This window comes from Dermacentor albipictus, chromosome 10, assembly GCF_038994185.2.
Source record: "Dermacentor albipictus isolate Rhodes 1998 colony chromosome 10, USDA_Dalb.pri_finalv2, whole genome shotgun sequence".
Lineage (NCBI taxonomy): Eukaryota > Metazoa > Arthropoda > Arachnida > Ixodida > Ixodidae > Dermacentor > Dermacentor albipictus.
In genome coordinates this window covers 36,055,882-36,080,588 of record NC_091830.1, presented here as the reverse complement: position 1 = coordinate 36,080,588, position 24,707 = coordinate 36,055,882, and the positions used below count along the sequence as shown (strand labels likewise).

General features: G+C 41.2%; 1 protein-coding gene across 3 annotated transcripts in view; it reads right to left on the bottom strand.

Annotated features, from left to right (window-relative positions):
- Positions 1 to 255: 255 nt before the first annotated feature.
- The window catches only part of Ptp10D (Protein tyrosine phosphatase 10D), a 181,810-nt gene continuing 157,358 nt past the window's right edge, over positions 256 to 24,707 (bottom strand). For 2 of the 3 annotated variants that reach the window (XM_070527183.1, XM_070527185.1), the window contains 8 exons: positions 23,458 to 23,650; positions 21,091 to 21,266; positions 20,009 to 20,269; positions 18,259 to 18,516; positions 17,396 to 17,544; positions 15,372 to 15,507; positions 14,137 to 14,242; positions 256 to 6,698 (listed from right to left, as the gene is read on the bottom strand). In XM_070527183.1, coding sequence (XP_070383284.1) covers positions 6,667 to 6,698; positions 14,137 to 14,242; positions 15,372 to 15,507; positions 17,396 to 17,544; positions 18,259 to 18,516; positions 20,009 to 20,269; positions 21,091 to 21,266; positions 23,458 to 23,650 — 1,311 coding nt within the window. In that variant the 3' untranslated portion in view covers positions 256 to 6,666. Of the gene's footprint in view, positions 6,699 to 10,441; positions 10,485 to 14,136; positions 14,243 to 15,371; positions 15,508 to 17,395; positions 17,545 to 18,258; positions 18,517 to 20,008; positions 20,270 to 21,090; positions 21,267 to 23,457; positions 23,651 to 24,707 lie in introns of all 3 variants that reach the window. The other variant, XM_070527184.1, reaches the window with a different exon arrangement.

The window sequence follows — 24,707 nt, the reverse complement described above, 5'->3', positions numbered from 1 at the left end:
GGCTGTCTCTGTCGTTTCGCCTGTGACAATATGTATGTACTCTTCACTATAAGCCAGTATGTATAGCCTATTGCACTGGTGGGTGAAAGCCCTTTATCTTTAATGACATACTTACCTTTTGCTATCGCACTTACTTTGCTGCTCACATTGGTCAACAGGACCAATAGGGGATGTTTATTGGGACGCATGACAATCTTGCGTGTGACAGGCTTGCTTTCTGCTGATCCTTGAGAAGCAAACGACACCGCAGGCTAATTCAGTGTTTCACTTTTATTGTTCATTCACTCCCATCACTTCTGATTGCATTCGCTAGTCAAAGCATTGAACGAGTAACAGGCAGTGTCCAGATCTTCATGCTCACAGAGGTCAACAGTGTGAAATTTACAGAAGAAATGAAGAAGCCAGCATGCACAAAGACTGCAAAAGTGCACTGAATATGAACAAGGCTTAAAACTTAACAAAAATAGTCAACATCTGTTAGTACTACACTTGAAACGCGAAGGACAACAAAGCACATCTTTGAGATATAGGTGAACTCCTGAATGCAATTAGAATAGTTTTCTAGTTGATAGTCCTTCAGATATAATTGCAAACAGAAGTGAAGACTGTAAGTAGTATTATAGTTACATCATGGTGATTTGTTACAAAACTCATCCAGTAGCAGACGCTGCACTACTTTGTGATGAGCCTTCTAAACTGCCTCTTAACTGTCTAGTTTCCAGCTTACAAAAGAACAAAATTCTGAGCTCTCGGCAGTTATAGCAACAGTTGCTGTTGGCACGTGACATTGACTCAGTTAAATGCTCTGTGACATCATCGGAAAACCTGCTTAAGGTCAATCTCACGAGGCTTTGTCATTCATTGAAAACACTTTTCGTAATGATCAGCCACTAATGCAAAATACATCCTCTGCAGATAGGTGCGGTCTATGCGTGATCACTTGAAGCAACCAAGAATACCTTATAAAGCTTTTTCATTATTTCCTGCATTCATAACACCAATCAATTTTCAGAATATATTAGACAGCAGTGACAATACACTCAATTCCTGAATATTATGGACAACAATAAATATAACTATCAGGAACATGCAATGAAAATTCAACAAAATACCACCAATGCACATTCAGCACTAAAGAACAATGATAACGACAGTTTTGAATGAACACCTCAAATACAACTATAAAAATTTCGCATATCATTATTTTCGAAAAAAACGGTGTAATAAGGCTTGCAATAAGATTTTCAGCAGTTTCAATAAACATGTCGCAATTTTTTAAATAAGCTCTTGATGCAACAACTTGCACATGCTTATAATCACTCTTAGAAGTTACAATAAAAAGATTCCGTCGAAGCTCTCAGATGTGTTGAAAGTGTTCTCGCAGAATTTGGCGCCTGTGAGATTCGAACTGGGTGCTCTGAGCATGAGCATCTTAAAGCAACCATTTTGTGTAGATACGTACTTATCACCTCTCTAAGCACTTACATTGTTACATTATTTTAGACACTACAGCTATAAATTATACGCAGCCTCAGCACGGAGATGTGAACTGATCGAAGGAAAATGTGCATATTTCATAAATTGTGAACCTTTTAAGACCTACTCCTACTCTAAGTTTAGCTATACTATGGCCGCTTGGCAACATTGAAAATTAGCTTACAACATGTCTAGAATAAACAGTGGTGTTCAGTTTTCACTTGGAAGACAGTAAGCCAACTTCAGTAGAATAGTGCCACTCATTATATATATAAATACACACGCTGTTGACTGACACATTAATTGGATTTCCTAGAAACCAGATTTTAGTTGGAAATAAATGAACTTGAATAGAAAGCGGTAATATACTGAATTATGTGTCCTCATATGAACAGATATGCCCAAAAACAATGTACAGTGTAATCTATTGTTAAAGGGAACATCCAATTCATATTTGAATACCAACTACAGCTGAATCTTGGCATGACAGCATATAAACTATTCATTAATGCATTCAATCTTATAATTTTTGTCATTAAAGTAGAAGTATTTAGACTATATTCGCTTCTTTACAAATTATGTGCTTTTCCTAAGAGCGAGGCCTTACTGTACAAATATAAGCGACAGGCCATTTCAGGGTTCCATTGGATCACTGAGGTTTCCCCCGCGGTAGGCTCCAGTGACCGACTCACTGAACTAAGCCAATAGAGCCCTATCAGCTGCAATGTAGACTTCAGTTGGAGTCTACCTGCAGTGGTGCCTGTCAATTTAGGCATAGACTGACATAAAATATGTCCATGCTCTCACTATTCATGCCTTACGGATGGCCCTTCATTAGTGGTCTTTGGCCACACTACTTGACCCTGGGAAGTGAGGAGTTTCACTTTACATTAGCTTTATTCGAGTCATGCAAATTTTCAAAATTAAGATGTAGACAGCCAACCAGAAACTAGCAATCAGTACGAATTAGCTGAAATTGTAATGCATACGAGTTGGAACTATCGAAAGTAGACTGTGGTTGCTATTGCTTCCTTGTATCACCACAATATCTTCCGGCAACAAGTGCAAGTGTATGTGCAATAGAATCTTAACACCTTCAGGCTGACTCGATATGCTGCACCGATGCTATAGTGCATAGTCAGTCCCATCCATTAAACGAGCGTTCTGCATGACATCTGTTACTTTTTTTCTTAGGATAGGCTGACACTAGGTACGTACAACATTACTAAAACTTAAAGAAACAGGCTATCACCTATGAATCTGCTTTAACAATCACTTAGACCTCTCAGAAACTTTCCACTGGCCAGTTCTCTATATACAATGTACCACATCTGACCTAATCTAAATGAGAACCAATGTGAAAACATGCCGTAAATTACTCGGCAAATGCTAGCCGAAAGTGCCAGGCGAACGAAGAACAAAACGAAGAGCAAAACTGAGATAAAGCAAGAGTTGAAATTTAAATAAAAATTGAGAAAGCTTGGCTTGCAAGCACGAAATACCAGTGGAACGCAGTATTTTTTGTACATTTCAGAAAGGAATGCTGCGATTCTTGAAGGCCGTACAGAAAAGGCACATACCTAGGGAACAACTGTGCCACAGGCCCGTCAGTAGATAGATAATTGATAGCAGCTGGACTATGTAACATTATATACATGAGTGTGCCATAATGGTCTACAAGCCATTCTCTTGCTCCCTCACTGCTTTCCTTCCTTGACAAAGGTTGTGGCTTTTACATATGAGCAGATAAAGTTCAATATTCCTTATCAATGAAGGAAAATAACCCAAGTAGTACTCATACCTAGGCAAATGTTAGCCCCATGCTGGGTCAGTGTTGTTCCAACAACGCCATCATACACTCTATATACCCATCGTTGGCACGACAGCAATGCTGGGCCAGTGATGGCCTGATGTCGGCACTTAGATGGGCCCACATACCATGCTACTTGGGATGCTCAATGAGAAAAAAAGCATGTTTAATCTACATTGGTGGTTTTGAGCCTGTGCTGAGAGCATAATCCTTAGAATAGGCACAATGATGACAAGTTGCTCAAGAAAAAGCTTAGTATATAGATGCAATTATTAGACGTAATTAAAATGCACGCTGCAACCAGAAAAAGGGTACAGATAAATCATAGTGGTATCAGCAACAGTTACAAGGCAGGCATTAATGTCAGACACAGAAATAAACCTGATTGCTGCTGCATTTGTCAATGCTCAAAATTTAGGCCAGCTGTATGTTTGGCACAGCAGCTCAGGTATGTCAGCAGGTGTTACACAATAGCAGTAACTTTTCAACTATAACGATACTGTGTTATACCAGTGGTTAGCCAGTGAACAGCCTTTTGCTCAATGAAGAGTTGAAGTTGTAACTAGCACTTTTGGTCGTTCTCTTGTTCGCCATCACTACAATGTGACAATACCTCCTACTTTGCCAAAGCTAGTAGTATTTACCTGTTTTTATTAAATTTAAGTGTACCGAGTTTTACTGTTTAAATCCAAATGCAGTGAAGGGGCAGAAACTTCATTACACACTGCATTAATAACCATACCATGACCAGCACTGCCTTGCTCAAGGCATTGCTTTGCTTCTTGCTTTGCTACTACTTGCTTTGCTATCACTAAAATACGTACAGCAATCAATAAAAGTTGACAGGCATTTTTCTAGCGTAGGCTTTTTTATTAGCTACCATAACTGAATGCAGACGTATCATATACGTGGTTTACATATTCAAGCACTCTAACGCACAAGAAACGAGACCCTAGGCATCTTTCACTTCATTGGGTCGTTACTACTGTGCGCTTACTCTAAGGCTGTTTTTTGATAATGGGATGTTACCCAGCGACGCAGTTACTGGCATATGTAGTTTAGTCTACCCTTTGTTGCTACCATCAGTGCATTTTATTAAAGAACATTAAAATAAGTGCGATTATTCAATTTGCAGTTTTCCGCTAGTAACCCTGACTAAAAGACTAAAAAATTCGAGAATGAAGTGGAGTGCGAGTTCATGAAAAAATTCGCCTTTAGGTGTACCTGCAAAGCTTTAAGCATTGCGTTTTGCAGTGAAACTGCACTTGAAAATAATTGTTTTGTCATGAAGTTGCAAATGAAGCAAAAGTTTGCGTGTAAAGGTTACCGGAAATTTCATGAAGCTGCAAAGTGATTTATCAGAGAGGCACAGTGAAAGTGCAGTGATGTAGTGCAGGCCATAAAACGCGTTCCTTTTTTTCTGGAGCTGTTTTTCTAGCTTACTGTTATGCTGTGTTGCTCTTTTTTTTAATTTGAATGTTGCTGAATTTAAATTATTGTTGCTGAAATCGAACTTGTGTGGGTTTAAAAGAGGTTTTTTTTTTGGTAGTTGTCATAAGAGTGAAGGACTATATACAAGGCCGGGTTATGCACATGGAAATATGGCATTTCCAACAGCTTGCCTATCAGATTCATGCATGGCTACCATGGAAGTTAGATAAGCTCATTATGTATTCTTGATATGTCAATGTACATGATTTGTGAAGGTGGCAGCATGAAGAGCACTGTACAGTAAAACAGGAGTTTACTTGAGGTTGCACAGTGTATCATCAACTACCAACATGTTGCCTACTTATCACACTACAAGACAAGCCTGAAATAGTGTGATAGGCAAAGACCAAGTCTGTACAAGATGCCAAATAATATAACAGCCAATGAGCTGGTATACCATGGCTAGAACACCGTGTACTGAGAATTAACCCAAATATCCTGTAAGGCCGAGAACATATCTTCACTGCAAGAGAATGTTGCAACATTATTGATATCATTGTCTGTTTGTCATTGTTGCTAGTTCATCATCGCACCTTATGAAAAGAGACGCTTATCAGAGCATGATTTTAAATCAAGATAAAATGGTCTTCAGTAAAGAGGTACTGCATGCAATAAGTGCCAAGAAAGAGCAGGGATTGCCTGGTTGTCAAGCAGATGTTAAACAATCTGATCAACTCATATTGATTAATATGAATAGATATGCTGCCGTCCTTTCTTTTTAATTTTCCATTAAGTTATGTCATTGTCATGCTCAGTTCAATTCTTTAAGCTGTGCAATAAATCAGTTAAAATACATTGTGCATTGTAACATCGTACCTATTAATGCCTGAAAAATGTTACGGGATAACAACCTATAGTAAAGTTAAGTGCTTGTCGGAAACTTCAGGCCACTTTAGATTTACAAAGCCACACGAAGATTATGATTAGTAGCTGCAGTCATATATCCTGTATTTCAAGCAGCCTCAGTGAAGCTCCAAACTTAATCTATAATTATGCAAAGAGTTAATGCTGCTCTAGAAATGATGGCTCCAATTAGCTACTGAAAAGCTATGCCTGAACACACGGCACCTTAAAATGTAGTACCACTCCCCAGAGAGATTCATAAGTTATAATACTTATAATGAACACAATTCTCCAGCATTCAGCTTAGTTCATTGTGCCAGAACGGCACTGGGTTACACACATGTGCACATGTAATTGTCTTAATGAAGCAAGAAGGATTTTTGCAAATGCAGTTGGTATAATATGCTAATGAGGATAACATTTTTCACCTGTCATCATTGTACTATTCCCTCGTTACAATATTTAATGCTGCACTGAACAGCACTTTGAAAACTGTGAATGTTTTTAGAAGAAACATTGTTAAAAGCACTAAGTATCTCGACATTATATGTCCACACAATCTTCCGACTTTCCAGTAGCCTTCAAGCTTCATGCAGGGTCCCAGTCACAATACTGTTACGCACGCAAAGTTCTGGCACGTCCGAGATAAAGTTCAGCGATAAATTACTCGTTGTATTTACACGCACACACTTGAACACACGCACAAAACGTCTGCCTTGAAGGTTGCGAAGGGTTCGTTTTTTTCTTTCTTCTTCCACATCACTTCCGCACCACAGCACTGTAGAAACCATGGGTTTCTTTGTTGTCTGTACCACGCACAGCACTGTTTGGCTTTTTCCTTGGCTTGGATACTAATGAACACGTCTTAAGGAATAAAAAGGGGAAGATGAGGGAGTGGTCGTTATTGCTCCCGAGTAAAACTGCAACGTGGCAGCCAAGGGTCTATAGGCCAGGATGTGAGTGAAGTCTATGAGGAGACGACGTCTTGGCTTGCGTAGATCGCACGAACAAGTCGCTTTGCGGGCATCCTAGGGGGCTCTTTAAGGTCATATTCCAGATTCGGCTATCCCTTCGTCATCTGCAGAAAGAAAAGAATCACGGCAAAATGAATTTTCTTTTGCTTTTACTTGGGCCAAACAGATTCTAAATCAGAAATGTTGTCAGTCGTAAGCATGCAGGTGAAGTTACAGTGTAGACAAGCGATATAGGACCTATAACTGAAAATTGATGATAACCTATTTATACAAAGGTTCCCGAGTCACGTAATGTGAAACCAAGTGTCGAAGCCAAATTTCTTTTTTATTGTTATTTTGAGTGTTGCTATCTGCGATATATTTGCATTGACAAACAATGCAGTTTGGCACTGTCAAGGCTTTCTTTCTTTTTGCAAAATTACAGCTATTTGGCAATTACAATATTTGCATTAAATTTCACTTACCTAACAGTACAAGTACGAAAAGGTTGTCGCAAAGAAATCTTTACAGTTGAGAAAATTTATGCTCATTTATGCTGTAGTGGCCTAAACTGGTCATAATTAAAACAGCATATTTTTTTGTTCTTGAGCAAAATTTTTCGCTAGACAATGTTTGCACACTAAAACATTGGCCAAAATACTCCGACATGTATCACAAACAGAAACTTGCAGACATTGCGGGAATGGGGAAAACAAAACAGGCAACAATAGGTTTTCGGCAGTACGAAAAAATACCGTGTGGTCCATGTAAACTGACGACGAAAACTATATGAAAAATCAGACTGCTACGATAAGGTCCGAGCAAGCAGAAAAGAAATACGATTGCTAGCTGTGGCATCTCAATGCTATCATTACCTCACCTTTATATAAACACCATTCACCCATAACAATATCATTAAAGTTAAGAAAAGAGTGATACTCGACCAAATTTGCTTTCCCATTATGAGTGCGGTTAAACCTAAATATATATTAAATGTGGATATGACAAATTATCGGATATAGCGAAATAAGTATACATTTCTCACCGATAGCAGTGCGTAGCATACAAGTGCTAATATGAATTTCAGATATAGTTAAGGTATTTTCACGTTGGACTCTACTTCCTCATAATGAAGTTGAGCTGTAGAGCAATAGAGCATTAGTAATTGTCTGTAGCAGACAGTGCCCTTCTCTATGATTAACTGGTGATCATTATAGTTTGCATTGCTACAATTGGACTGCACGGTATTGCAACACAGACAAACAATGAAGCAAGAAACAGCAGAACTGGCTCGTGCTGCAGTGTTTCAATAGAAAACCGTGCAAGGGTACAAAGCCCAACAGCAATATCCAAGGACGCATGCAACCAAGAGCACACAGATAGGGTTACGCATGTTTACCATGCTGTAAACAGAAGTTGCAGCTACGTGAGTAAAGTATCCTATAATATTTCTCCGAGAGCTCCTTATTTTAGTAAAATTTATTAAGCTGATGAAATTTCGCAAAAATTGTAAGCGGGGAGTCGGTAAATTTCACCATGGCAACAGTGTAAGGAAAACGCTGCGTAAGAGCAGCAAAGGCAATGGTGCTTTGTGTTCTCCCTTTTCTTCGGCTGTGTTTTCTTAGCAGTGGTTTTCGCGATGAAGCAAATGAAATACCAACGTCCATAACGTGTCTCGTACACTAATCGCCTCTTATTAATACCGCTTTGTTCTAAACGTGTGGTCTACATTTCAGCTGTTAGCGGTGTACGACACCGTTGGGACACATTAAGGGAAGCTTTAGCTCGGGTGCCCCTATCTAAATACTTGTCAAAGAGAATTCGTTTTTCTCGACAACCACTGCACCAGATTTGACAAGGTTTGTTGCATTTGAAAGAAAACCTAAAATAAGTGGCTGTTGGGTTCGGATTCTTGATTTAGGTCGTCAATTTTTTAGTAAAAATTGGCAAAAACCGAAAATAAAAAAACTATCAAGTTTACAACTACAGCTAAGCAACGAAAATAGGCAATACAATGTCGTGAATTGTATATAATAGTACATCTAGAGCAGACAAAATTGATGTCTTACACATGTATAAAAAAATTTAATAATATGGAAATACAGCTCTTGCAGAACCCTTGTAAACAACGTTACAAATTCACGTAAGATATAAAATGACATATCGAATTTGTCCGCTTTCAATGATCGAATAGTTTCCATTTACGGAACCGTAATATCTGTTTTTTATGCAGAGCTATGAATCTGTAAACTTCGTGCTCGTATTTTTTTTCCAATCTTTCATATTTTTGAAAATCTTTTTCGGAAAATTCAGGCCCTAAATCAAAATTCCGCTTCCAACAGTCACTAGAATTTAACTTTCTCTCTCATATGCAACAAATTTCATTAAAATCGGTGCAGGAGTTATCTCAGAAAAAGGGTTTTGCGTTTTACATGTATTTGAATAGACCGCGTCGGAGTTGGGCCCTAGCTAAAGCTTCCTCTTAACACTGCTTTGTCCCAATAAGTGGTCTGCATATTCATTACTTAAATTGTTTACATATTGATTGCTGTGAGACATTAACATCACATTGTTCAGAATGTGTGGTCTATATTTCAGTTAACTAAGCTGTTTACGGTACTTTTGTAATACATTAATGCTGCTCTTTCTTAATGCTCTGCATGTAATGTCTGCATATAATGTGCCCTAAAAGGTTATGTGATATTACTGCGAGGCATTAACATCGCCCTGTTGAGAATGCGTGGCCTATATTTCTTTCCTCTTAGAGGTTTATGGCATTGTTACAAGGCATCGATGCTGCTCTGCTCAGTAATTGCAGTCTCATTTTCAATTACATAAGGAGTTTGTTAAACCTACATTCAGAATTATCCAAATATGCATAAATAACATCAGTACTGGTCCCATGGTGAATTATCAAGACTAGGTTATCAAGGCATTCAGATGTGCCATAAATATACAAAGAACATAAAACATAGCTGCTATACTTGAATGATGACTTATGAAAAGAAATGTCAGCTGCAAGTCAACCATAATGTCATTAACTATGTGCATCTCCTACCCACATTGGTCATCACATTGCACGATGCTGAGGTTATAGCGCACATAGCTCCGATAAAAATATTTTACCCAAACATAACTCCAGCCAGCTATTGCAATGCAGATCAAGCATGCATCTTGCATCATGCTTCACTTGATACGTTTCAGGTCATAGGAACGTAAAGGAGACAATCTGGGCCCGTATTGTAACACAGTCACTTATGGCGATATTTGAGTGTGACGCACCCATACAGCACACTGTCTCAGACCTACAGGCATTAATCAACATCGCTACATTCCTGCAGCATATGCTGTCAGTGCACTCGACAGTGATATGAGCAAATGCCGATAAAGGTCCACCTTCCTACAAGTTTCTTCCATCACATATACGCCTCCGCTGGTCTAGCCAATCGATGTTTGCTGATAACTGTATCCCCGGAAGTTGACCCAAAATGCCACCCTAAGGACCATACACCTGACAATTTTCGGGCATATCTTGCTCTTCAATGCACGAACCGATTAGCTAAACTATCAGACACAGATATGAGAAAACAAGCTTGAAAACAGGTACACTTGCATTTCTAACCAGCTGAATGAACGCTTCAGTAAAGTGCGCACCAGGAACACAGTGACGTTGAGAAATATCCGTTGCCACAACGAGGAATTGCTCTCTATGTTACAACATGCAAGCGTGAAAAAGAATAAGCATCGCCAGAGTGATTGGTTGAGAATACGGCGCCCAGATTCGAGCATTTGTGGGATGCAGGTACGGGAAACTAAGCTCGCAGGTGTTTGGGAAATCACAGTCCAGAAGGATCGCCAGAATAGGTACCGTGTTTTGCAGAGTTACAGAGCGGCGGGCTAATAGCTTCGGGCTGAAAATAGAGAGGGAGAGAGAAAAAGACAGCAATAACGCTAAAGCACCTAAGTGTAAGTAAAGCTGATGAAGAATGTGTAAAGCTGTTGTCTGCCAGCATTTTTCCATATATGCACAACACTTTTTGTACCATTGGAAAATAGCTACATGTTTGACGCCCACTGTCCTGCTGCTTTAGAGCCAATGAATTACCTATAGCATCATTAAGCATGCAGTTAAAAAAAATAAGGTGCAGCTTTAGAGGCTATCATCCACGTGCTAATTCTTAGGTTAAATCTAGAAAGGTTTTTGGAAAGTCAATGGTTATCAGGGTACTAATATGGGTGAGTTGGGTGAGATTCATTATTGAAAAGCCGCACGAAATGCAGAAAAGCAAAGGTATGTGGTTATTAACTCAAAGAATTACAGACGTAAGTGCTGACTAGCTGGTACTGACAACCTGTTAGCTAATATTGGTAGTTGGTTGTATAGTCAGTGCATGTGTTTGTCAGAGCTTGTTCAAATCTGGATATGATTGGGATTTATTCAAATTCAGAAAAATCTGAATTGATGCTTCACATTTATCTGAACAGCTCCGTATTTTGGGGCTCCTAGTTTTGATCATAAGGCCATGCCACGACAGCATGAAGAAAATAAGTGAGGGGAGGCAACGGCTTTTGTCACAACAATCCCCTCGTATACATCCTGCTCATCAAGCTGCAGAGGATTCACAGCTATTATATATCACAGTGCAGACTAGTGAACTTACTATGAGCTGTTATAGTTGGTAGTCAGCACAAGCAAGCACTTATGTCTGTAATTGCTGTATTTTGTAATCAGTGCTAGTCAGCTTATGTGTCTATAATTCTTGGGAACAGAAGGCATTTGGTTCAGCAAAAAAAAACGGACACAAGTACAAACTAGTGCTGATTACCAACTCAATAATTTTCGGGACAAGTGCATACTAGTTCTTACTACCAACTAATTGGTAGTCAGAACTTGTATCTGCAAATCATTTAGCCAAATAACTTCTCTTCCCACACTGTACTTTGCATAGCTTTCAATCATCCATCTCGACCAACTTGCCAAAGTTGTTTGGAATATTTGAGAAGAGGAGGTAAGTGGTTAAATGAAATTATTTCAGACACAAGCGTCAGTTGGTAGTCAGCAATTGCCGCATTCATTTCTTTAGCCACATACCTTCTCTTCCAGCACTTGTGCTTTCCATGGCTTTACAGCTGTACAAATTATTCCACTCAATTTAACCTTTATTTTAAGCATAGCTGGTACTACAGCTATCTGCAAAAGACTGTTACATCTATCCATAAAATTAAAGCATACATAATTCTGTGCTTCATTTGGTTATATAGGCAATCCTGTGCAAAACGACTTGTTTGAAACCGACGGAAACAATGTAACAATTTCACATAAGCCCTGAAGTTAAAGCATCATACTTCTGCATTTCAGACACTTCAGATTTGTGGTAGTCGTTCTAGAAGCAATGTTGCCCATCTGTAAACTTGAGGATACAACCTTCCAGAAATGGACAGATCTTCAACAGTTTTTTGTAAAAAGCCCTTGTTTAGCTTCTAAAAGTCACCAGTTCTTTCTGAAATACAATAGACTTCGTCCACAACAGTTCGGTGGTTTCCTTTGGAGATCAGTGATGGCGGGTAGTTTGGCTCATGCATCTGTTAAGTGACCACACACCAGGCATGGTATTTTCATTTAATTTTGTAGCCAATAAAAGCCTGTTTTATACTATTTCTGATAAGATAATTAGGTGACCTACAGTTGAAACAAGTCATTGCACAATTAATTTAGCGGATGGAGTATAAGTAGCATGTTTTATCACTAAGTAGTGCATAAGGCTGCAGACAGGGACGTAATAAATAATACCACACAAGTGTTAGGAAAGTAAGACTGCTTCTCACGTCATAAAGTTACCAAAATCAATTAAAAGCCACATTGACATCAATATACCACCTTTTCACACAAGGAATTTCATAGCTCAATAAAAAACAACTATGACTGTAGGCGTATAACATTTTGTAAACTCATATGCAGCAGGCTTATACCCGGAGGACAACTGCTTGATGCTTGAAGCAAATTATTTTTATAATTAAGAGCTTCTCGTTCTAACCACCATATAAAACCTTCCATACTGCATGGCACATATATTAAAACAGCATCAACCTTAAGAGCTGAATTACAGGCGGGCTACTTAATGCTTTTTTACGCACGGCAAGACAGCCTGATAGTACAATTTGTGGTGCCGTACAAATTCCCAGTGCAACAGAGACTATGTGCTACCTGCAAGTGAAAAGAACAGCCAGTGCCGAGTTTTGCTCAAATTTTTGTTGTGAAATTGGATAGTATAGCACAACGCACAACGTTTACCTCCAATTGCTTTCCCCTTTAATGAAATTTGTCATTCGATTCCAGATATATCTAACTATAGATATATCAAGCTGTTGTCTATACTGAACAGTCGTAATATCCCCCTTGAAAATCTCATGCAAGAGCATAATGATGCACTACCCTAACATCGAACTCCCGTTCACCGCCACATTCGGTATATCAAACGTTGCACCGCGCCCCTGCAAATGCGCTTATCTTAGTGGCCATGTGATCACTTACCGCATCGTCAGAAATATTTAATTTGAGACAGCACTGTTTTCGCAGGTGCTGTCGAACAAGAGATTGCATCCGACGGGCAGTACATGCCATGAAGGAAAAATATGCAAGGTGCAGCAGTTTTGCCCGCTGCCCATATAGATATGGCTAGTGCTAACTACAGCCGTTCATTATCGGCCGGAGCAGATCTCCACTCCGATTCAAAACCGCTAAAGGCCTCCCGGTCAGACACGCATTCCACAAGACGCGAGACGCGCACGCAGTGAACCGCGGTCTCGCGTCCGGGTGACGTGGGCGTTCAGGGTTACCATTCCGAAAACCTTTCCGCAGTGCAATCGACTTCCAAACTTCCCGAGAAAAAAAAAGTAAGTCAACTTCTGTGTGTTCGATGCGGCCTTGGAGAAGAAAATCTATAAATTCCCGTTGACGGTCTCGGGAAAGTGTCCGAGACGCGCAGAGATCTCAGATAAGCTTCAAATAGGTCCATACTACATTTCGAATTATTCCGATATCAAACTATTTTGCGATTACTTTTTAGTTCGACATATCTGGGATTGAGTGTTCTACTGAGAAGCTAGGAGAAGTATGCATCAACAATGCTATCAAACATAACATGCATTATAGTATATGTTTTGTGGAGTCCACGCACAAGTGAAGGACAACATTGCGCAGGTTTTCTTCTTCGTTCGAAAGGAAGACAAGCCGAAGTGTTGTTCCGGTATAGGCAATATCTGAATCATTCATTTTTTGTCAATTAGTTTTCACTATCGCAATTTTACACTTTATCAAATTTGAATTGCGATGTTGCTCTGGATGTCATTCCGCGGTGAGAGCAATTATCTGTGGCACCGCAAGATTTCAGAAGAATAAAACTACAACACTTCTTTTTTTTGTTATGTGTGGCTTATAAGCAGAAAAAAGTATATTGTTTTTTTTGTACAACTAACTTTATGCACAGAGATACTGCACTTGGCCCTCTATAATAGCCCATGGCATTATAAATGGCATGCTTGTATGGACCACAAATTACTCACCCTCAAAACCTTGGTTGTCATGCGCTTCAGGTCTTGGAGAGTCTAAAACGTCTTCTTTTCCTTCAAGAACGCACATCAGGCACTGATGGATGCAGATGTACTGTTGCTGCAAAGTGACAAAGCAAAAAATCGAAATTTTTATTTTCAGCTGAGCCCTTATGTGAAAACAAGTAAATAATTTTGCTAATAATTGGTCTGAGAAGGCACATGCTAGGATTAGAGATTACATGAAATAATTTCAAGGAGAAACAATGTTTACTTTCAACAGGACAAGACTCCAGCATGTAAAAAGGTAGAGCAGTAAAACAAAACACGGATTTCTATCTGAAGCACTTCATCTGAAGCAGTTCCTAACAATCGAAGTTCTAGCTTTCCTTAACTATGGGCAGTTTTTTTCACACACAGTACCATTTTGATAGTGGCAGGTTTCATTAAACTGCACTTTCATTAAAAAGAAAAAGGCGGGTAGCAGAATACTAACTTGGGAATTATTATGTGCAAGGGACCTATGCAATGAGTGTGACATGAATGAAAATCGTGATATGCTGTGCCATGTCATACTGTAGCGCATGTGTTCTGGTGATCACTCTCACTGAATTATCACTGTCACTATGTTATCACACTTGCAATGGACATACTTGCTATATTGGAAACTTTGATAGCATTGTCACCAATTCGATAGTGACACAGGCCTCTGTACTTATTGAGATAGCACGTGCTACGCACATACAATCTGGAATCTATGCAGGCATCAGCAAGTGTTCCATAATTATGACTACTCATGTACGAAATATTGCATGGGCTCAAGAAGTGCGACTTCATTCGACGGAATTTGGCTACGTTCATCGCTACAGTTATGAATTAATACATTCACTGCAATGTGGGTGGTCACATGGGTTATGCTGGTATTTCTCTCTGTGGCTATGCAGGGCTTCCCTGTAGCGCTCAAGCAACATCTTTCCCCTAAAGCTTCAGAAAGCTTCAAAGGAGTATCACAACAGGTCACAACGCTCCTCAAGGGTATGACGTGTGACCCACCAGTGGATCATGGTGCACAAGAATCAGCACATCAACAAGGGCCGCCGTAGTGAACACGTTAATTATTGCTGTGCTCTTTGAGCACAACCTGTTTTGATAGAAACATTGAAATTCTTTCCATTCAAAATTTCTGCCATTACTTCTGTCTGTCTGCCATCACTATCCTGAGATAACAAACAGTAATAAAGGCTCCTTACCTCATTCTGGACCATCCAGACCCGCTCGCGACGCATCTCGTAGACAATCCCAAAGATGTCCACCGTGTCATACTTGCGTAGGCCTTGTAGGATTCGGTCCAGCGCAATAAATGTGCCAGAACGACCGACACCGGCGCTAGACAAAGAAAAAGGTGCCACGAACATGAATGTTGAGCTTCAACCCGCACCACATTTATTCACATGTCATTGGCCAAAGGCCCCTTAAAGAAATGCATGTATGCGTCCACTAAGCATCACATTTTTGTGTTTATAATTGCTAACCCATGATACAGGGCAAGTGAAGTGAGCAAAAATGATCTTTGCCTGAAAGATGTGTTCTCAAAACAGCTGTGTTCCTTCAAGTACTTGAAAAAAGAACTCGGCTCAATTGTACAAATACAAAGGAAACCTTCAACTACAGTATTGTTTTTCTGTTGAGAAATCATTGGTCTTGTCCCCACTCTCTGTTGATGCATGCTGCTGAGGAGCACTCTCCATTTGCATCAAACTCGTTTAAAAAATATTCACAGGATGGTTATGACTGTCCAATGCAAATATTTATGCATTAGCTGCAGTGTGGGCTAGGCATTTTTGCTCCCTATCTCAAGTTCGTTGAATCACTTAGGGGTTTGAAGGTCCAGTTCCTTCCATGACATTTCACTGTAAAGAATGCATTATATATCTAATCTACTGTGCTCTTCTCCAGTGCTCGAGCGCTTGCTGGCTTTCTAAGCATACACTGGTGCAGCCAAAGGTGATATGATAATGACGGCATGGCATTGAGATGACAATACTGAAATGACGAGGATAGCATAACAATGACAGCATGACAATGACGGCGTGACGAGAGTCGAATGATGAGGCTGGAATGACAACAATGGAATAACCATGACAGCATCACTATGACTGTTTGGTGATTCCATGACAATGACTGTATGACAACAACGCAATGATGACAATGACACGAAAACATCAGCATAATCGTGATTGTGTGACAGCATGATTACAGTGGAGCAGTGAAGAAAGAATGACGTCAATAAAACGATGACGGTATGATGACAATGCGATGACAATGATTGTCAGATGATGGCAGCGTGACAAAGACGGTGTGACGGTGACTGTATGATGAGAATTGGATGAAGATAATGGTGCAATGACTGTATGGCGACAATCGCTTGATGATGACAGCACGACAACAGCAAGACGATGATGGTGTTGTGACGATGGCACATACTGATGGCATACCCGGTGGTTGCACAACCTGTGGAAGCTGTACACAGCACTACCCCTGGGATCGCCCACCCGTGCGGATTATGCCAAAGTGCCAAATCGTGCAACGAGCTAAGGAAAGCTAATGCTTTACAAGTGCAAATAGTTCACCTCGTCAAAGGCACAACGTGGGTGAGTGACATGGAAATTTGCAGATGCCAGAGCTGGTAATCAGCCAGCCAACCACAAAAGGAATCATGGCCACTCCAGATGTAAACCAAATCAAAGCAGGAAAGTGCAGGACAGTTTACTCTATCACTTTACTCGTTTCACGAGTAGTATTGACAAATAAACATCAAACATTATGTCAGTTGGCAAGTTGAGATACAATTATTGGAATGAACATTTTGGCACACAATGGCAGTAAAGAAAGTGAACAAAATGGAGTGCCTTGGGGGAATAAGAGCCATTCATACTACTACATAAATGTCAAAACAATTGATAGTGAATTAATTAGCAAACGGACCATTGGGGTTCGCTTTGTGATGTCAGCGAGTTTATATTAATTTCACTGCGGAAGCAGAATCCCACTGTATGCTACGAGTGTTTTTTAAATGGATCTGTTAAGGCTAAAAGAAAAACCCTGTATAGATATATAAGTTATAAACATTTCTTTGATTCATATATCATTTGAGAGATTTAGTGATTTATTGGCATACTATGCAAATGCTTAATAATGTAATGGACATGCACTGTTCCTCTCACACAAAAAGATTTTCACAGAATACACTTGCACAATAAAATTTATGCATTACCTGCAGTGGACGACAATGGGCTTGGTGTCAGGGATGACTCGCTCCCTGAATGCTCGGACAAATTTCACCAGCGTTTGCGGCGGATCAGGCACCCCGAAGTCCGGCCACGTCGTGAAGTGAAAATGCCTGACTATTCGGGATTGGTCTCCCTGTAAAGGAAGTGCAAATGAGCGTTTTTTTTAGTGGGAAAATGAATATGTATGACCTCGAAAAGAGAATGAACACAATGGCTATTCCCACATATATCGCTAAATATATTCCCTCACTGTTTTAGCAGGCTAACCACCACTTCGCATACTAGATCTTACAAATTGGTGTTCCAAGCAACCTGCGTGCCCACTTCAGGTGATGACAGACAGCGCAGAACTAACTTTTTTTGCATACCCCATACACAGCACTCTTCTGTCAAACATGACACACTATGCTGGAGCGATGACACGTGAATGCAAGATACCAAAAATACTTTGGAGCAAGGGCAACGTTTCATGGGGTGCTGGCCATAGGTGCAGAAAAAGAATACACATGTATCTCGGCTACTTGTGAGGCGAGGCAAGAGCCTGTGTAGTGCATTGCGACATGCCCACACTTCACAACATTCACATGCCGCATGGCATTAACAAATACAGCTAAACAATAAGTGTACTTAGCAGCACATCTCAGTCGATATGCCGACAAGATATTGCTTGGCTTTGACCATCCTCCTCCGATTAGTTCTGCTTCATATTATTGTGCAAATTACCCTTGCACCATCTTGGCTCAGGTCCTCATTCATTTGTTCCGAGTCAAACTGCTTCAGGTTCAATAATGCAATTTGCCACCGATACTATAACAGCCACGGGATACGGGAGACAGCGTCTACTCACCCGGGAAACCTTGAATTCTGAGATGGTCCAGTCGGCGTATTGCGACTCATTGAGAATGGTGACCTGGATGTCACCGTAGTAGACGGGCTGCGTGTCGAAAGGCCAGTAGTGGTCGCACTTCTCGCGCCCTTTCTCTATGCAGCGTGTCAGCATGACAATGGCACGGCAGTTCTGTTCCCATACCATGCGCCACATGTCGTCACGCGTGCTGTGTAGTGGGCCCTGGGTCACGATGAACTCACGGGGAGAGTTGAAGCCCTGGCGCAGTTGGGGAAAGAAAACATCATTAGGTGCTAGAAAGACATAGGATGGAAAGTTGATAAGCGCGGCGCATTTCAAATGAAAAAAAAGAACTAAAGATATACATAAACAAGAACGGGGAATCAACGGATAAGTGCAAGAGTGCATAGAGATGGACGAGTAATGACGAACACCTCATGTTTTATCACATAAAGCTAATGCGCTTAAGGCTAAATATGCAAAAAAAGGAAATGGTTAACACGAAAGTTAGCAAAAACGGTCTGCAAACTAGGCAACAAGAAAAAGGATACAGCAAGAAGTGGAGAATCAGTAACAGAGTTTGCATTCTTAAACATAATTAACCATTTACAAGGTGTTTCTTCCAGCGGTTTGTCTGCATTCCTGCCATTCATTGGCATGTTTCGTGTTTTTTTTTCTTTTGCAAGTACTCCTACCTAAATATAGGCTGGCTTTTCACGACAATACTTGAGCTATGAGTCGGTGTGTTTCGTTGCCTACTTTTTTGTGAAGTTGCCCTATTCTCATTTGAATACCAGCATTCTACAACACAAGATCTGTTTAGCATTGATATCATCCCAGCATCAGTGCAGTCGGTTGCAGAGGTCGCATCAATGACCATTCCTCTTGTTCTAATACAGCCAAATGCGAGCAAATGGTTCTCTAGCCGAGATTAAAAATGGTCGCATTTTCCTGGAGTAACCTGCAACAACCCAACCTGCTCTATAACCACTGATTTCCTTATCTTTAGTTATCTTTCCATCTGACTTACTGCTCCCCTTGGCTGCATTCCCTTCCCTTGGTACCCATTCTGTTGCTCTAATAGACAGCTACTTATATGATCTGCAAATCATGTGACCAACCTCAAACCCACACGTTCCTCCTCTTCTCCACTAGAGTGTATGCACTGCCTACTTGCATTTTATTCCTATTATGTATTGCCATCTTTATGTCATACAAAATTACACCTGTCATTTCCCTTTACATTGCTCACATAGTTTTTAACATTCCTTTAAAATTTCTCGCTTATTCTATCCCAGACCCACAGATCGACATGACAGTAGAACACGTTGTTTATCCTTTTTTTAAGGACAATAGTGGACTATTTGGGATGAATGTGGTTAGAGTTCAGCTATTTACTACCAGTAAATATGCTGCAACTAAACAAATGAAATATTTTATCAAAAATATGAGGTTTAATGTCCTAAGGCAGCCTGCAGGCTTTGGTAGACACTGTCACAGAAAACCACAGAATTATTTAGGCAACTTTCGATTCTTTATTGCAGCAACTAAATTTTAAGCACATGGGCATTTTTGCACTCTGCCTCCATTGATGTGCAGCCGCCAAAGACGAGAATGAAACCCAGAACCTTTTTGCTCAATAGCAGTACACCATAGCCACTGAGCCAATGTGGCGGGTCACTGATGAAATCAAAGCACCAATTCAGAGTAAGCAGTGATTAAAGAGTTAAACAGCGATGGAGAAGCTCACTGGAATATAGTTGGCGTTGATGTAGTCCGAACCGTCCTCGTCATCAGTGGGTAGCAGCTTGACGCGCGAGTGGTCATACGGCAGGATGTTCGTGAACCGGTTTTTGGGCCGGTTCACCGGTAAGTCGGCTGCACCGCACGGCTTGTCTCGGCCGACATGCTTGAGAAGCTCGAATTCCTCGGAGAACCGGAAGTCCGAGTCTGCCGACATGATGCGGTAGTGTTCGAGGAAGTCCTTGAGTTTCACTGGACGACTGGTTATCTGTATTCACAGCGGACACACCGTCAAGCCAGTGAGTACCTTGTGAACTCCGTGCAGTCACCTAAATGATTGTTTTAGTGAGATGTATTGGTATAAATAGGTTGTGATCTGATTTTCCTTTGTGAGTAGTCATAACCTACATAAACCAGCAAGAACATACTGCTACTATTTATAAGTAGGCTGGCAAGCCAACTAATGTCATCAGTAACCCTGACCAGGTCATGTTCTGAATAAATGCAGGCATCGAAAGTAATGTTCAATTTCATCTATATGCAGCATGGCAGGGCATAATGAAAGCCAAAACCCATACTTTTTCTCTCGCAGTCCTTCTTAATGACTTTATCAAGCCCACAGGTGACAAATGAACCTTGCGGCACAGAAGTGCTTGGGCTAGTATTAATACGTTATTAAAGTTTCAGCACTTTTTGTATATAAACAATAACCTGTGTTTTTGCCCTACCAACTTGGAAATAGGTTTTCCTGTTTAATGCTGTCTTCTCTTCACTCAGATAGTGCAACAATGTTTTATATTCTGTTCCACAACAGCCACTAGCAATAGAAACTAGCCATTAACTACCAAGTCACACAATAAAAGAGCTTACAAGAGATTTGTTGGAGTTGACAAGATTCTGCATAGTGATCTTAGGATGACAGCTGCAAACCCAATCACAAATCATTGGTTATTTGTGTTATGTGTAATACTAGTCGGACACGGTAGGCTCTGAAAATCCATCAGCAGTTCCTGAAGCAATCAAGCTCGATAAAATTTTAACTCTGTTTAAAGCCGTGGCACATTTTGTCCTTCAGGATACGGTACTTACCATTTCGCTTTCAGCTATGGAGACAATGTCATGGTCCTTGGAATGAGGGTCACCTCTGGAGTGGGGTGCGAAAGGTCCTAGACGCCGGCGCCTCAGGAAAACCAATAAGACAGCGAGTATAACCAATAAGGAGAGAGGAACTAGGATGCCAACAATCAGGGGAGTGTTGTCTGGGTCTGGAAGAAAGAACAGAGAAATGGCAGTCGTCAAATGATGAATTTGCACTAATGTTGTTCTTGTGGCCTCAAAACATGGCTCATACCCAACCTGCACTGTAAGATTATGATGATGGACCTCCTTTATGGCTCGTACCCACTAAGGGGGACAGGCCAGGAATCGAGTGACCGGAGGTAACTCAAGATAATTCTTATTTGAAAAATCAGAAACGCAAATGAAAAGGAAAAAAAACAAAAGAAAATATTGCAATACCTAGTAGACTAGTATGTGAATGAGCAGTCAGACTAACTGAAGGGTGAACTTTAAAAGAAGTTACACCGAAGAGGCGAATAAATGGAATGTTAATAAAGAATTTGAAGAAACCGATTTCAGTTAAATAAATGCTGATCCGATAGGTAGAATAAAGTTAGGCTCAGAAATGAAGTTTTCTTCTTTGTCATCACTATAGCACAATGCATTGTCTGTACCTATATTTGACATAAGAATTGTTACAGCGCAAACACATGCAGCCACGAAGTATGAAGGACAGGACACAAGCGCTGTGTCCTGTGTCCTGTCCTTCATAGTTTGTGGTTGCATGTGTTTGCGTTGTAACAATTTTATGTCAAGTACGCACCAATTCGCCCAGAAAGAAGTTTTAATGATGTACCCATATGTAGTCGCTAAACACTATGGTTATTTATTTTTATACTTAGTTGTCACAATCTTATCAACGTACTTGTCATGAGTTCTTGCACTAAAAGGGGGGGGGGCAAGTTTACAAAAAATATTTTGAGCGCAAGGTTATCAAATGAAAAGCAATCGAACATATTCATCATTATGCAGGAGCAAATATTTCGAACACAGCATTTATATAACTCATTTGCAACAAAGAAGTAAATAAATGACCGGGCATAAATCACTTGTATAACAGTCATGACACCACAGGGTAGTCTATCATCGCATAGTCAATGACTATAGGATATTCGTTTCACAGGAGTCAGAATGCCGACTGTCTGGTTATATATACAGTTAAACCTCTATATAACGAAGTCTGTAAAATCGGCAATTGGCTTCCTTGTATCGAAATTTCGTTGTGTTGAAATTCAACCTTTTATGCAAATAAGAACAGTCGCCGATCGATTTATCTTAGACGCAAAGGGGCCGCATAACTTTCTAAGTTATTGCAAAATAAAAAAAAGTAAATTTGAATGAGAAAACAATTCATTTTGATAAATTTGGGAGTCGGCGACGAATGACACGGTTTCATGCCGCATACATCGACGATATCTTCACATTGGATGCACGAATTAAGCGAAGTCAGCCACGCTTTCGCGGGCACTCCGCCCCCGTGGTTGACAGCGTCACCCGCACTGGGACGACGCTATCAGGGATAGCGCCGGTAGCGGGGAGCGCATTCTTTGTCTGCCTTTCGCTCCAATGGGTCACCGAAACTACAGATTACGCAACCTTCAATACTAAACGCGCGGGAAGACAGCTAACATGGTGCACATGCCGTCTCGGCACGCCCACTCTTATGCACACGTGGCAGATCACCTCTAAAGCCGGGTGCGCAGCTGCGTATAACCTCAGCCGTGCACAGCCACGCAGAGCCATGGCCGAGACGCGCGCTAACTTGCCCCCTACTCCACCCCCCCCCCGCCCGCCACACCCTCATGCCCGCTTGATTGCGTCACGTTTGCTCGCGCGGGAAGCGTCATTCGCGAAGCCACCATGTTGTTTCACTCTCGCACACGTTCACTCGCAACTAAGCACACAGTGGGCGGGACGCGATAGGATCTTATCGCACTTAGACTTTATACGGAACATGATGCGGCTAGACTTCGGCGGTCGCTGATTTGAGAGGTGCATTTGCAAGCAGCCGCTTGTCCATCTGCAACCGCGGAAGTTTCCATTTAGTGTCTCGGCATTTCTTTGCGGCGGCAGTGAAATTTCATTCTGTTGAAATTGCATACAAACACATATCGTTATGTTGCGGTTCTAAATACATGGTATTTATGTACAAGAGTTTATGGAAAGTTAAGTACTACGTTATTGCGACAATTTCGTTATATTGAAGTTCGTTATGTCTAGGTTTAACCGTATTTCAGGGCCGTCTCTTTCCTATCAGAAAAGAAAGACAAGCACTTTGTTGTAATATTCCAGTGTTCATCTACAATTTAGTCTACTTCCACACGAAAATAATCTCACCTGTCTGGATTGGGTACGAGTAGACAGTGTCGGTAAACTTGTCCGGCGCGGTGTAGGCGCGCACTTTGACCCTGTAGGTCGAGCCAGGTTTTAACGGTCCATTGCAGTAACCCTTGTCACCCTTGCAGTCTTCTGAACCAATCACGAATTCCTCGGTGAGAGTGCCATTGAATGGGTAGTACGGCTCTGTCACCTGCACCATGAACAATCGCCCAGTTAATAATGACCTCTCCTGCCATCGTAAATTACGAGATGTGTGAAATACTGTCAATGTAAGTGGCACGTTGCACACAGCCAGTCGCATTACATGTTTGTGTTAGCCAGCTGGGAGCATAATACCCTGGTCACACTGGGCACTTTTGGCCACGATCACGCCTATTTTGGATTGAATTTCTCGATCAAGATAGGCTCTCTCTCACAGCTTGTGCAAAGGAGCCAATCATGATTGAGGAGTTCGATCCCATTCGAACACGACTGCAACTGGAAATGCGCATGTGACACCCGTATTATTCAGCACCATTCATGCCCATGGTGATAAATGTGGAACATATCCTTTCAACCACAAGCGGGAAGGAAGACGAAGACGACGAGTGATAGGCTCGGTTCCGAACGCCCGTCTGTAATTTTAAGTCTTTTTTAGCAAGTGTAGAGCTCATTTTTACTCTTTGTGCACCTCTTTCACCAAACGCCGGTCTGGGGGTCACCGTCCTGCGAGAGAAGCACAGCAAGCGGCTCCCGAAGCGCACCGGACCGAAGCAGCGAGGCGAGCCTCCGCCGTCGGCCGCCCTTCGTGATGCTCTGATGGCATCCGTCGCAAGCAATCAGCAATCAGGTCAGCACGTTGCTTCTGTAGACCACGGAGAAGATGAACAAGCAAGGAAGAGGCTACGTGAAGATGACATCGACACAAGAGAATCTGCAGGAGACAATGAAGAGATGGATCAGACAGCCTTCACTGTTGTCTCTTACAAAAAGAAAAGAGCCGCAGGTGTTCCTGTTATATTCAAGCCAACTCAGCCTGACAGCAGCTTATGGAGAGTAAACCCGAATCTTCTGGCTTCTGCGGTCGTGACAACAGCCCAAGAAAAGATACTCAGCCACCGTCTCAACAAGGATGGAAGCCTCATGGTGACAGTCTCTACACTTCCCGCAGCCAATCGTCTCCTCACAGTGACAGATCTATCGGGCATTCCTGTAGAAGCTCGAGTTCCATACTCCTACTCTGCCACGTACGGGAGGATACAGGACGT